General features: G+C 36.8%; 1 protein-coding gene across 1 annotated transcript in view; it reads left to right on the top strand.

Annotated features, from left to right (window-relative positions):
- Nucleotides 1-15,107, top strand: part of cntnap5.L (contactin associated protein family member 5 L homeolog) — a 260,880-nt gene that overhangs the window by 204,512 nt on the left and 41,261 nt on the right. The window contains exons 16-19 of the mRNA XM_041576763.1: nt 68-238; nt 7,426-7,644; nt 10,153-10,395; nt 10,775-11,002. Coding sequence (XP_041432697.1) covers nt 68-238; nt 7,426-7,644; nt 10,153-10,395; nt 10,775-11,002 — 861 coding nt within the window. The remainder of the gene's footprint in view (nt 1-67; nt 239-7,425; nt 7,645-10,152; nt 10,396-10,774; nt 11,003-15,107) is intronic.

Genomic DNA, 15,107 nt, shown 5'->3' on the forward strand with positions numbered 1-15,107 from the left:
CAATTCTAAGAAGATACATTTCCTCTGCAAAACAAACTTAATGCTAATCATATTTCTTGATTTTCAGGAAGCTTCTGGAATGCAGTCTCATTCAATACAGCTAGTTCATTCCTGCCTTTCCCGATATTTCATGCAGAGTCCAGCACTGATATCTCATTCTTTTTCAAAACCACAAGTGCATCTGGAGTCTTCCTGGAAAATCTTGGCGTCAAGGATTCTATGAGGATAGAATTAATTTGTAAGTGCCTCTTTGATCAGTATATGAAAATGTGCCAACTTTGTACAATCCATCGTCAGGGTTGCCCCCATGTTTTTCAGTATGAGTAAAGATGTGCTGTTCTTTCACTACTGTTATGCATGCTGACCCAAAACCAATAAGGAACACTGAGGGTAAAACCCTTGCCTATAGCAGTGATCTTTGGCTTATGATACCTCCAGATGAGGAAATGGTTTAGTTAAAGTGTGGTAAAGCCAGGAGAAAAGCTTTGTGGTTGAAGATATAATATCATTATTTGTATCTAAAACCAAATAAATTTTGGTAAAACGTCCAGCACCAGTTCTAAAATTTGCATTTACATAGAATGCCCTAGAGGCTAGAGTACATCCAATGGGGTTTAAAGCAAAGAGCAGCATGCTCATCAGATCAGAACAGTTTCACATATTGGGGGTTTATTAGGGCAGTGCAGGGTTTTCTGATCAGCATATGTAAAACCAGGGAAGTGGATGTACATTAAAAACATTTCGGTTGAGAAGACCCCATCCTCATTCATGGGCAAAACAGAAGGAATTCTAAGAGAGGAACCAGAGAAGAATGTTGGCTGGTGGGATAAATAACAGGTAAAGCAATGTTGAAACAGGGTTTCAATCAATGTGATGTTAAGTAATTTTAGAAATAGGGTGAATCATCTAGCTGTGCAACATTCGTATATCCTCCATCAACATCTAAACTAGAGGATCATAGAAGAGTAACCCTAATATATATATTCTTTTAAAAAGAATAAAAACTATATATCTTCTTATTCTGATCTTCAAGAAAATTTGATATTTAGCTGTACTTTTTTATATATTTATATGTTTCTTAAAGCAAGTGTTCAAACTGAACAAGGGGTGTTACTGAGTAAGGAAGGACAATGCGATACATAATTTGTTATATCTTTGTTTCGGTCACAGATTCTTTATACCAAACTAGATTCATTAGACTATTGAAATGTTCCTCTCTAAGATTGGCTTGGATTTTAAAGTCACTAACTATCCTCAAGTCATTAAAATGTTTAAAGAATAATCAAGCTTGCTCACATGCAGACTATATTATTGTCTTAAAAAAAACAAGGCTTGTAGGTTATAAATCGTAGCATCTGAAATAAAATGCTGTCAGATAATGGGACTTTATTTACTCGGTTGATGGCTGGGATTTCTGTCAGAAAATTTTATTTCCTTTCTGCATAGTAAATGCAACACTACAGCCAAAGTTTCATTAACAATAACTTCGGAAAAGCAATAAAAGTTGGGCCTGCGGCCTTTGGAGCTGTTAAACAAATGATACAATTCATGAAAGCTAATCACTTTGTAATGAGCTTTGATATAATGTTAATTGCACATCAAAGTCCAATTGAATTGTTTTTCATTTTTGTGAACATAAAATTTTAAATAAAACAAACTGCTATAAATGACAAGTGAAATTGCTAATTGGCTTTCTTGGGTAAATGGAAGTCAAATCTCTTGGACAAAAGTTTTCCATGATATAGCTTCATGTCTTTTTGGAAGATTTGTTTTTTTTCTCTTGCATTTAGATAGATTAGTTTCCTTGAGGCCTTACAGAGATGATTACTTCCTGGAGAGTTGCCTGGAAGGAAGATTTCTACTTAGTAGAGGCAACTCGGGATAAACGCATTTCTATTCCCAGACACTAGAAATAGTTCATTCTTGCAAGTTCACTAAGTTTTATATATGTTTTCATGTGTCCCTTAAGAGCAGTGAGTGGAAAGCTCAAAGATCAGTAAGATTGGACTGGTTAAACTGGGTGTTTCTTTCTATTGGATCAGTGGATATGTTGAAGGACTTCAACTGTGTTAAAATGTAGCCAGAGTAGTTGGTGGAGCTTACATTAATCCAATAGAGGTATTTAAATAATTCAATAGTCATTGGTAGAATAAATTATGTTTTTGGACAGTGTTCAATATATATGCATATACTGTATCACAAATATGAATATGCATTTAATACAGACTTTAATTTGGCTGACCATGGTCTGCAACATGACACATTTGGGGTCATTCATGCAATGCATATTTATTCGTAAATGGTTGCATTGCCCATGTTTTTTCCTGACTGCTGAAATATTGCACTGCTGTGCCCATCTTTCCGGCATTTGCGAATTAGCAATGCGCACAAATATTTGCAAATGGCTCACAAATGTTTGCATGAGTGAGGCCACTATGCAAGACTGCAGTGTGCAAAAATAGCAGTGAGAGTAAATTTGCAATTTGCTTAATTGTTTCACTAATATTTTCTCTGCCACCAAAGTTGTGGCCTAACTCAAGTGCAGAAATATTTGCAATTGGCAATGATGCAACATTTAAAAACACTTATGGAGTGAATAAAAATTTGCAATTATGATCCAGGGACTAGTCCGATTTTGGAGTCAGGAAGGAATTTTTTCCCCCTCTGAGGCAAAATGGAGAGGCTTCAGATGGGGTTTTTTGCCTTCCTCTGGATCAACTGCCAAATAGGTAGGTTAAAAAAGGTAAAAAGGTTGAACTTGATGGATGTGTGTCTTTTTTTTCAACTTAACTTACTATCCTACTATGTTTGCACATTAGCTACACCACTCTTATCCATCTTTAGAAATCTAACCATGAGCAAGGCAAATATGTTCACTGTGCAAACCATTCTGTGCTGCACGAATTTTATAAATAAGCACCACTGTCTAATAAGGCAATCCAAAACCCAAGTAAAGTAATTGGATTACAGTCTAGTTATGTTTGCCTGAATATAACAGCAACCATTAGCCTTGGGCCTGGCCCTCAGTTACTTGGGTGCCACCAGGTCTGCATGAGGATCTATAGACGTTCAACAGGGGAAGAGTGGGGAAAGAATCAGTAAAGGAAAGTGTATAGTCAGATAAATGAAGTCAGAACCAGATAAACAACAGTAGAATCACAAGGCCAAGAAAATGAATACATACAGTAGACAGGACAAGGCAGGAAATACTAATACAGGAGTAGGGTTCACAAAACAGAAATCAGAGCACCCAGGTTCAATTAGACTTGACCTACAATGGGCAATGAATGAGCTCAGGGCTGGGGTTTATATAGGCAGATGGTAAATTCAAAGCACGTGTGGCCAGATTAAGAAGAATTGTGCATGCCCTGCATAACTGAAAGCTTTAGGGTAACATGGCCTTAAAAACAGCTATCTGCTCATACAGAGCACAGGCATTGCAGACTCCATAGTACAATGCAAGTCCCTGGTTCAGCTCCAGGTAAGATGTTACACCACCTTTCATTGTGTTCTGTGTTGGGCCATAATGACCCATAAAAGAAAGATTTTGTAGGACCAGAGCCTGTGGTAGGATGGTCCATTGATGAAGCTTAATGGGAGAAGTAATCTGGGAGCAGTACAAATGTTATAGAGGGAAGTAACAAGAAGTGTGAGATAAGGTATTTCTTGATGCTGATGTGTTTGGAATCTCAGACAGAGTGAGGGAGATACATGATTACATGATACATTACAGAATTTCTCTGGAGGGGGATACACTATGAAGAACTAACCTGTAATGACAAGGAGTGCAATATTTACAATGTATCCTGCCCTTAGTGCATGGACTGATGATTAAACTATGATTGTTCCTATACTGATTATCACAAAATAATTATACAACTTGCCAAGTTATTGGTGCCCAATCTAATAATTTAGACTGAAACCACAAAAAAGATACAATCTTGGCACAAAACAGGAACTTATTGAAAGGCACATTTATCGTAGCGAATGTTCAGTTGGAAAAACCCGACAGAGAAGTGGTTATTGTGAATAACTGATATTGATACAGTGAAATTATTTAATAGAATTCAATTGCTAGTATACCATAGTAATCTGTCTTTCTCTGTCACGAAATTAGCCAGTGACCCATGAGCTGGGGGTACTAATTAACCAGGGGATCTTTATTTTCCACCCAAATACACTTCTCCTCACTTCATACCCCAACCCCTTTGTGTCAGGAGTGCTCCGGTGCAACCCCTCTAGAGTAATCAAGATGGGGGCGCCCATGGGAATGACGTCACAACAGCACAAATCTGTTTGGTGCAAAAAAAATTTAAATAAATGGATGCCATAGTCCCTGGTTCAATGTCCGATTATAGGTTCCACTTCCAAATTTTCCTGGGCAAGTTATAATTCTCATGAGATCTTTCTGCTTTGTCTTCTGATTACATTTGATCACTGCCTGCCCTGATGTTTGCCTGGATATGACCACAAACTTTTCTTAACCCCTTGGACACCCAGAATCAGACTAATTCTCATTACGCCTGCATATCAGCATCCTCCTTGATCCTGACTTCAACCTTAACGCCCTCAATGCAAAATTGTCCCTTGGCCCCCTGTTTGTTTAGCTATTGAGAAATATTATGTTTATTGCTCTAATAGGAACCACTCAGGTCTCAGTCTACATTAGTAGTCAACCTTTACATCAGCTATAGCTGTGCCCTTTCATTTATTCTCTTTTGCCCATAGATGTGTCCCTTTGTCTTTTATCAATGCGGTTTTCTTCCTCTTAATAAGTCTGTTTTATGGGTCTGTAAAAAGAACGACAGCATGAGTGTTTCTTCATAAGATGCCACATGCTGGTAGCACAGAATGTGATAAGTAAAGCAGAGCTAGAAAGAGCCTTCAAGTAATGCAATGATAGAATTAGTTGCTTCTAATTATGCTACAGAAGATGTCAGGAGTGAAGAATAATGGAAGTTGGTATGTCATCCTTACACCTTCTGTAAAAGCACATTAAGATAAGAGTAAATGTTGTCATCAAGTGTTTCAGTCCATGGATTAATTACAGAATTAAGACACTTATTTTAAGAAGTGTGATCACAACAGTCTAACACCTTCAAACAAGTTTAATGTGAAACCCACTTCACTGCCCGTAGCAACAACCATACAATAAATAAACCTCAGCAAAAGCAAGAGATATAAGGTGGGAAATAACCTGGAACAACAAGTGAAATAAGCTATGCAACAGTATAAATAAAAAATAGGCTTATTGGGGGGGGGGGCATTTATGGACAGAGCAGGGTACCAGACATCTACTGATAATTCTAAAGAAACTGGACTTGCTGATTAACTTTACCACTTCTAGATATTGCTATCACAACCTGGATGCATGAAAACCTTCATAGACATAAAGCATTCCAGGGATGTTTGAAGATTTTAGCCTTTAAGGGTATAATTCTTTAACATAATTACCCACAAACATTAAATTAAACACACATGCATACACACACTCAATGCTTGATTGTAGAAGATTTGTATTGTAAGCACAATGTAAAATAATTCTGAAACATCTGAATAATAACCTTTCAGGATTCTCAGCAGCGTAATAACATAATGAACACTAGATAACAAATGGAGCAAGTCCTCAGCAGATTTATCTTGAAATTCTTTCAGCGTAGGAGGAAAAACATTTCACACTCAATTTTTTTTGTTCCCCCCCTGTTTTATTCTTGAAGGAGAACTAAACCCTAACTAAAGTTAGAAATAGCTAGAAATATTGTACATTATGTTTTGGGCTTCTGTACAAGTCCAAGGCAACCACAGCCCTTTAGCAGTAAAGATCTGTGTCTTCAAAGATGCCCCAGTAGCTCCCCATCTTATTTTCTGCGAATTCATTGCACATGCTCTGTGCTGCTGTCACGTATTGAGCTTAGGGACCCACTCACAATATACAGTACACTTAGAATATAAATTTCATAATATAAGACTGATAAGTAATTAATACAGATAATAACTACCTGGCAGCACATAAACCAGTGCAATTAACATCAGAATTTAATAACCAGCCCTGTAGCATCATCTTATATTACAGGCCTCATTTTCTGCTTGGTAATTTGTGACAACCCCTAAGCTTAGCTTCTCAACAGCTGCTCAGAGCCCACTGAGCATGTGAGTACAGTGAGTGTCACAGACACTTTCCAAGATGGTGACCCCCTGTGACAAGTTTGAAGTACTGGATCATTGCTGCTATTGACAAGCTGAAACTTTTAGATTTGTATTTTTTAGGGTTTAGTTCTCCTTTAATGTGAATTTGGAAGATATTTAGCTCCATGAAGGTCTGAATGTCAGAAAAGAAAAGACAAACTGGAACTTAATTTCATTGTTTAAATAGTTTTCACTTTACCAAGAGTTTTTCACTTAATGAACTATGTTAATGTAATTATAGCTCTTTAGATTTCCCCAACACAATAATACAATAGTGGCAGTAGCACTCAGGGCCATTTGGTGTTTTATCTGCCGCATTTTTAGCAGAACAAATATGCAGGGAAACATATTTTAAAAATCATTCTCTATTGCTCTTTATGAAAACGCTTTTTCAATACAGCTTGGGCGCTTGACACTACCGGATCACAATAGACTCAACTCTGTGGGGCCTATTTACAAACATTCGAACTTCCCATTGTTGCCACAAATTATATTTTTTTCTAAAAATGTGTGTTTTAAAAAAATTCTCTAAAACTCTGAAAATGTGAGATGTATTAATTGTATCAACCAAGTAAAGCTCAATACAAAACTTCTCCAAGTAAAAGCAGTCAAGGTCCCATAAAAATCAATGGGAGATGCACTGATCTTATTGGACTTTTTTCAGCCATTCAGAGGTTTTAGGATTTTTTTTTTCTCTTGTAATTGTTTAAAAAACTAGAATTTTTAGAAGTTTTAGAGATATTCATATTTGTCTTCAGATCATTCAGCACTTTAATTCCACTCATTGCAACATGCCAGCAGATGTATATAATGTATGCAATGACAAAAATATTATGGCTTAGGTGTTTCTCCAGTTGTTGATATCTTGGATGCAGAAGATTACTTCTGTCTTCATCTGAAAGGCAGTCCCTAATCTTGACTCATATTAATTGGCTTTCCAATATTGTACCATGGTACATTAGTTTGTTTTTTTGTACTGTATTTGTATTGGTGAGATAATGGTGACTTGTGTATTTAGTTCAGAAACTTGACAACATTGGATAACAAGTGGCAATAACGCTTGATTATTCTTGATGCAAATAGATAATTTCTATATGACTTTTAAGGGTCAGGAAATGTGGTAGGATGCTCTAGAGAACCTAGAAACCTTATGAGAAACTGACCTGATGAGAAGTGTTTAGAAACTAGCTATGTGGTGTTCCTCTGAGCCTCATCTAAACAGTTTGTGTTATTCTACAGCTTCCTACCAAGTTATATTTTCATTTGATGCTGGGAGTGGCTCCACTGAGATTCTTCTTCACTCAGGATCTGCCCTGAATGATGGTCAGTGGCATTTCGTCAAAGCTGAAAGGAATATGAAGGTAGCAACCCTTATTGTGGATAACCAACAAAGAAAACTCACCCGTGAAGCATTAGATGGACGCATTCGCTTGCCACTAAGCAGTCAGCTATATGTAGGTAAGGATTTGGGGTAAATTCTCCAAATGTAACTGGATTCATACCATATAGATGAAATGCTGCAATTGCAAATTAGTTGAAAAATGGAGCCACAAGGGTACACGGTTATCAATGACAAGAGTCATTATGTGTGTTTGGCAAAACCTTACAGCAATATGCATATTTTTGGGGGACTTCATCAGTATACAAAGCAGGGAAGCAATAAGGCTGTGACCTCACGTTATAAATCACCAACTGATTCTTTGCCCTCACTATTACTAATATTTTAAGCAGCTGTACATTTTGTGCTATTAAGTATTAACTACTTAAATAGGATTTTATAAAAGTAAATATTGTGATGTCTGCTCAACATAATTACTACTGGGTTCACTGGAAGTTGGTCCACTTCACACCTGTTCTGCCCATGACTAAACTAAAACTTGGTCCATATATTAATTTTCTTGGAAATTAAAAATATTTGTATTCCATTTTAACAGATGAAACCATATAATAGTCATAGTTAAGGTTATCACCTGAAAGGTCTTACCTATCACATGTACTTGTTTTCAGACCAGCAAATCTGTGACTTCTGGCTTAAAGGGCACTCATAGGGGCAGATTCACTAAAGGACGAAGTGGCTAACACTAGCGACAATTCGCCAGAGTTGCCACCCCGAGGGGACATTGCCAATGCACAGGTGCAGGCGCCAATTCACTAGCAAAATAAACTGTTGCTAGCGTTCTTTCGCACTCTATCGCCAGGCGACTTTTGCTTTTGGGAAAGGTTGTTACTCCACAAATTCAGTAAAGTGTGGATTTTACCAAACGTTACCTCTTTCGCCAGAGGTGACTTCCCCACCTCAGACCAGGCGAAGTGCTAAAAAGAAGGTAGATTTTCCGCAATCTTCTGTCTCTTACATCATATCCTGCATGCTGAAAATGCTAATAAACTTTTTTTGGGGAACTGGTTTTCTCCAGACATTTCTTGTGGAACATATGGAACATTCATTTTACAGTGGGCTCATGTGTAGGGCATTATATTAACTCTCTTGTCTTTATTAAGGTTCCCTGGACATTTGTAATAAATAGTGGTAACTTCATACATTTGCACCAACATTTATAATAAAGACCTCCATTACCTGCCTTATGCAAATTGACCTAAGCGCAAGATCACTAGCGAATTTTCGATAGGCACAAACAAACGCTAGCGCATCTTCACTATGAAATGCTCGTACTGCCGAAGCAACACTAGCGAAAAGTTGCCAGCGTTTGACGCCCAGGGCGCAACTTCGCATATTAGTGAATTAGCGTAGTGGTAGCGAATTTATGCCTGGCGAATTGGTGCGATGTGTGCGAAGCAGACTCCGGTGACAATTCGCCCTTTAGTGAATCTTCCCCATAATCTACAGTCTATCAAATCATTTTCTCTAATGATAATAATAATGCTTAAAATATATCAAACTAAGTTCTCTTCATGATCCTCAACAGGGCAGCAATAACCTGCAGTAACAATGTTCCTGGAAAATTAGTTGAGCCCTTCAAAGCAGAAGAACTTACAACATTTGATGTAAAAAGAGCTCTGGAAAAAAAGTCAGGTTTAATCTAATCTACTTTCATCAACCCACCAAACACATGGGGAGGTCAATTTATTAATATATGAATTCTCAACAATCAAACAACCTTCAGCCCATCATGATGCAGCACAATATAAACTTCTTTCCTTTGTAGTGTATGGTTTGTTCAAACTGCAAACCAACTTGTTTTGCCAACAGTGTAGTAGGTTAAGTAGCTCATTCAAATCTTGGAAAACTTTCCTTTATTTTTCCCTGCTTTCTACCTTCAGAACACAGAGTTCTGTTCCTCAGATATTTCATTACATATTGGAAACTTTCAGTAAAAGTGAAAATGATTTCACAGTCAGTTACCCCAGGGGAAATATCACCTGGGGAAGTGTTAGAAGAAAACGAAACCACCTTGTGAGTCAGCGACATCTGCAGTCTCAACAAGCTGTGAAAGGCATGCACATCCCTCTGGCAGGGCCCGAGATGGGAATTTAACTCCTTTGGCTCCAGTGTGCATACTAGTCAAAATTTTAAGCCCCGATTAGTTATGTTGGCAGGAAAAACAAAATTTTAGTTAAAGATCATCAATCCTGATGGCAAAATGCACCTACTGCTATCCTTACGGAATGATCATTCTTTTGTTAAAATGTTGTATCATGTCTCTAAGTAGAGTTTCTAAGAATTTTCCAAAGATGTTCTGTAGTTAAAAATATTAAGGTTGCATGGATAAGCCAATGACCATTGCAATTATGGGTTTAAGTGATTTAAAATGTCAATATATCTTTGCTTTCTTGCTTTGCTTGATTGACTTGCCAGTCATTTGATGATGGCAATGAAGGCAAACCAAAAATATGGCCCATTAAGTGGCTGTCACTTCTAACCAGCCTGCCTACTCCTGGTTAAGTAACCAAAGACTAACTAAATGCTATATTAATGTTAACGAGATTTCCAATTTCTCATCCCTCTAGGAGGAACTTTATCAAATAGGCAAAGAGGATTTGTGGGATGCATTCGCTCACTCCAGGTCAATGGTCAGATAATTGATCTTAAAGAACGTGCCAGACTGGTCCCAGATATAAGACCAGGATGTCCCGGGCATTGCAGCACCTATGGAAATTTGTGTCAAAACAATGGGAAATGCGTGGAGAAGCGTAATGGATATTTCTGTGATTGCACAAACTCTGCTTATGAAGGTCCCTCTTGTGTAAAAGGTGAGATGCCAGGTGGACTGCCTTGTAAGAGAATAATAAAATAATATAACTGAAATACTTAATACAGGCAGAAACTGAAATAATATTAGAGCAGAGATTTCAAAACTCAAAAATGTTTAACATGATCTTTTTCTTTTGCAAACTATAGGTATTAATGAGAGGGAGATTAATAATACACCAAATATTTAGATGGCTTCTATAATCTAGCATGAGTTTTTAAAGAGTTGTCAGAGAATAATTTTAGAGAGATAACTACTTATACTGATGACATCAATTACGGTAGTTTACTGACTTGCTCACCTTGTAATGTGTAAATGCCTTTGCACTCATCTATTTTGTGGACTTGTTGATTTAAGAAATCTCTGGTTTTCTCTTCTAGAGGTGTCTGCCATATTTGAAGCTGGAACCTCAGCCACATATATTTTTCAGGAGCCGTATCCAGTGTCTAAAAATGCCAGCATTTTCCCCTCTTCCCCAATCCATGCAGATACAGTGATATCTAAAGAGAATATTTCATTCAGCTTTGTGACGGGACAAGCCCCGGGTCTTTTACTTCACATAAATTCATTTTATCAAGACTATATGGCTGTGCTTCTCACTAGAAATGGTAAGTGCTCTTCTCTAGGACGAAAAAAAATTCTGATACTTTTTCTGAAGAATTAATGGTTTCTAATTTTACTTGCAGTCCTTTAAAGTAAGTAAAATGTTCAATTAAATAAAAAATATAATCATTTTAGAGGTATATTTGACAAAAAATTTATATTGGGAATTCAGTTTTTAGTGAGTTGGTAGATATGATCTATGCCCATAAATGTGTCAGTTCGACAGTATGTGTTCAACACCATTTTGCTCTATAGTGTGATAAGAATTCAGTGGCACACTGATCTCTAACACCTTTCTATACCATGATTAACTACGTGTCTTGGTCCTTAATTTTTCCAGCAGACTTATATTTTTTAAATGTGAATAATTGTGCTAGCATTTTTTTGGAATCTTTGTACAGGTTATGGGTAGTGATGGGCAAATAAATTCTCCAGGTGCAGATTAGTGGTGTTTCACCGCCACTGAATAAATTAGTGAAACTGCGGCAAATATTCGCTAGCAAATTTGGGATGTCAAAATAGTCGCGTGCATAAAAATTTTGTGCACCAAAACTATTCAGACGCCCATTGACTTTAATGCATTTGGACAAAATAGGTGCATGTATAAAAATTTAAGCGGGCGTCAAAATTAACACAAATTTTTTAGCAAAACGGGACAAATTCGCCCATCACAAGTTATGGGAAACCTAATGGGCTTTTCTTACTTAATTGTGATTAATAAAAAGGTAGACCAAATGTTGCAATGTACCCAAGATGCCACACGGTTTCTTGGGCTGCTTTTGTGGTTTGCAGAAAGAATCCTTGTTTTAAATTGGAGTTGATTCATGTTTGGCCTACAAAGGTGTTTGCCTAGTCTAGTCTTTGCAGATCTTGCAGGCCACCAGTCAAGCTGTGACCCACCACGCGCAAGATCCTAAAGACATCCCAGTTTAACCAGAGAACAGCAGCATACGTATTCAACCCTGTCATCCTTGTACAAAAACTTAGCCAGAAGACTAAAACTCTGCATTAAGGTATTAAAGGAAAACTATACCCCCCCCCCGAACAATGTAGGTCTTTATAAAAATATATTGCATAAAACAGCTCATGTGTAAAACCCTGCTTCATGTAAATAAACCATATTCATAATAATATACTTTTTCAGTGGTATGTGCCTTTGGGTAATCCTAAATATAAAATTGCCATTTGAAAAAAAATAAGGGCCACCCCCTGGGATCATAGGATTTACGGTGCACACAAACAAACATACATGTTAGGTCACATGAGCCAATTAACAGACAGAGTTCTGTTGTTTGCTTCCCACACTTCTTCCTTTTACAGTTAGAGTTGTAGTATTTCTGGTCAGGTGATCTCTGAGACAGCACACAGACCATAACAAAATGGTGGTTCAAGGCAAGAGATGTAAAAGGGCAATATTAACTTAAATATATATACCAGTTTGGTAAGATTCTTTAATATGCCACTTATCTGTTTAAATATTCTTTGGTTGTAAAGTTTTCCTTTAAGTAAATCACAAATAATGAAAAGGGTATATAACAATTATTATAAAAGGTGGTACAGGTATGGGACCTGTTATCCAGAATGCTCGGGACCTGGGGGTTTCCGGATAATTGATCTTTCCATAACTTCATGCCTTAAGTCTACTTGAAATTCATTTAAACATTAAATAAACACAATAGGCTGGTTTTGCTTCTAATAAGGATTAATTATATCTTAGTTGGGATCAAGTACAAGCTACTGTTTTATTATTACAGAGAAAAAGGAAATCATTTTTAAAAATTTGGATTATTTGGATAAAATGGAGTCTATGGGAGCCATTCCGTAATTTGGAGCTTTCTGGATATCGGGTTTCCAGATAAGGGATCCTATACCTGTATCTTCAAATCAATTTTTTTGGATATATAGCTCATAGCTGCTCTTCTGACGAACAGGGTTCTTCTGGGTGACAGTGTGGATTTTAAACCAGGTTTCATACACATCTGTTGAGACCAAACACTGGGGGGTGGGGGTTATTTACTAAACCACAAATTTATCTCATAATTAAATTTAAAAAAGTTAGACCAAACTCCCATGCCCAATTCTGACTTATTTATTAATAAAATAACTCAAATAAATCAGATCAGTTAAAAACCCAATAAAAACTAGTAATAACCCGGATCATACAATTTTTTCTTCCATTTTTTCTATAGTGCTTGCTTTTTTTGGGTTAATGCGGAAAACCCTGAAAATACCAGATTATTGGGCTAAACCCAGCTCAAACCAAGATAAATTCCAGTTGGGATAGGGACGTTGACTTATACATGACCTCAAAAGGTCTGATATGGTGGATTTTTGGATTAGGCTTTTTGCAGCATCGGGGTATAATAAATCTAAAACAATGTAGATTTTTTTTTCCACAAAAAATTAGAGTTTTTGCCCCAAAAAGCTCAACCAGATCAATTCATGGTTTAGTAAATAAACCCCTGGGAGTACATATTATGTTTATTATCCAGTTCTGCAAACTCTACTTTGTATCCTGCCAGGAAATATTTCATAGAGAATGTCAATGAGAATTGCTTGCAACTATGAGATAAGAAATTAAACAGAAGAGCATTTCCCCCTAAATCACAGCCAGGTGTCACGTAGACAAAACAATTAATAACATCCTTTTGTGCTATACTGAATCGATATCACTTCTTAATGGCCGACCTCCCTTCTTTAATCAAGACTTACTTTAATTATTTTGCTTTACGCATACAATATTAATAACACATTGCAGAGGGAAATTCTTTCATCAATTCAAATAACATTCTTAATCACATTTCTGTGTACCAATTTCCACTGTCTAATCATCATTTTTTCATGCATTTGTCAGTCAGTGGTTAAATATTTTGTAAACTGGAGCACAGGTTTCAGCAAATGCCAAAATCTTGCAGCTTCCTCTTCTAAATATATATCTTGTGAGATGATAAAATGTTACAGAGTAAATACACATTTTTCATCTATACACTACTGTGCCAGTCAAGCAATCCCTCTTTGAAGGTTGTGCATGTGTAAGAGATTTCTAAATTGCAGGGAGACTTTTTCAGAGAGCAGGAACAAGACAGACTAAAGCAGGAGGTACTGCAGTTGGTATGGAATAGGATGGACTTGAGGAGAACAGGACAGACTGAAGCTGAATGAAGTGTGGTCGAGTGGAATAGAACACAACTGACTGAAGCAGAAAAGAGCATCTCTAGAATGTGACAAGCTAAACCAGGCAAGGCAAAGCAGAACAGTGTAGGCTAATCAGACAAGGAAGGTTTCTCAAGAGAAACTACAGGTTTGCAGGGTGGACCTATAATCACAAATGCACCAAGATCCTCCCAACTGCCTTCCTTGCCAAGTGGTTGGGGAATGACAGTGAGAATTCATGGTTTCCTGGATTAAATCCCAGCTCAGTATGTATATAGCAATGCTACCCCTGCTCACCCTTTCCATTGCAGGTACACCAACATTTATATGTTTGCCCTGATTGTCATGACACAAAAAATGTAAAAAGCAATTACACAGGAATTTTGGAAATAGATGTTGCATTGTGGGCAAACATTTAGTAAATGAGTCTTTTCATCTCAGTTTGTTGGGAAAAAATACATCAGACATATTATTTATCTTCTAGAGCTGAAGTACTATTTTCAGCTATCATGATAATTGCAACTTGTCTCTTGTGTGAAAAAAAGTACATTTTATTGTCTACCTAGAAAATAAACAGTAAATCATTAGCAATAAATAGATATTTTGGTCAGTTCTTAATGGCTATTGTTTTGAGATTTGTTGTTGACAAGATAATTTTAATAGGGTTATTGTCAGGCATGATTAGCAAAAACACTATTAAAGAAAAAGGGACATTGAGGGATGGCAGGGGAACAAGTATTTGTGTTCTAACAAATCACTAGTCTAGACATTTCTCAAATATTGTATGTGGTTTTGGACCTATTAACAAAAAAAGATTACACAAATGTAAAAAAAAGCCCACCAACAAGCAAATAGAACACCTCTATTCTATAAACTAATCCTAAAAACAAAGCTATACCTTAAACTTTTTCCAATTCAGGCCACAATAAAGTAAACTCCCCACCAAAGGAAGTGGAT

This window comes from Xenopus laevis, chromosome 9_10L (assembly GCF_017654675.1).
Source record: "Xenopus laevis strain J_2021 chromosome 9_10L, Xenopus_laevis_v10.1, whole genome shotgun sequence".
NCBI lineage: Eukaryota > Metazoa > Chordata > Amphibia > Anura > Pipidae > Xenopus > Xenopus laevis.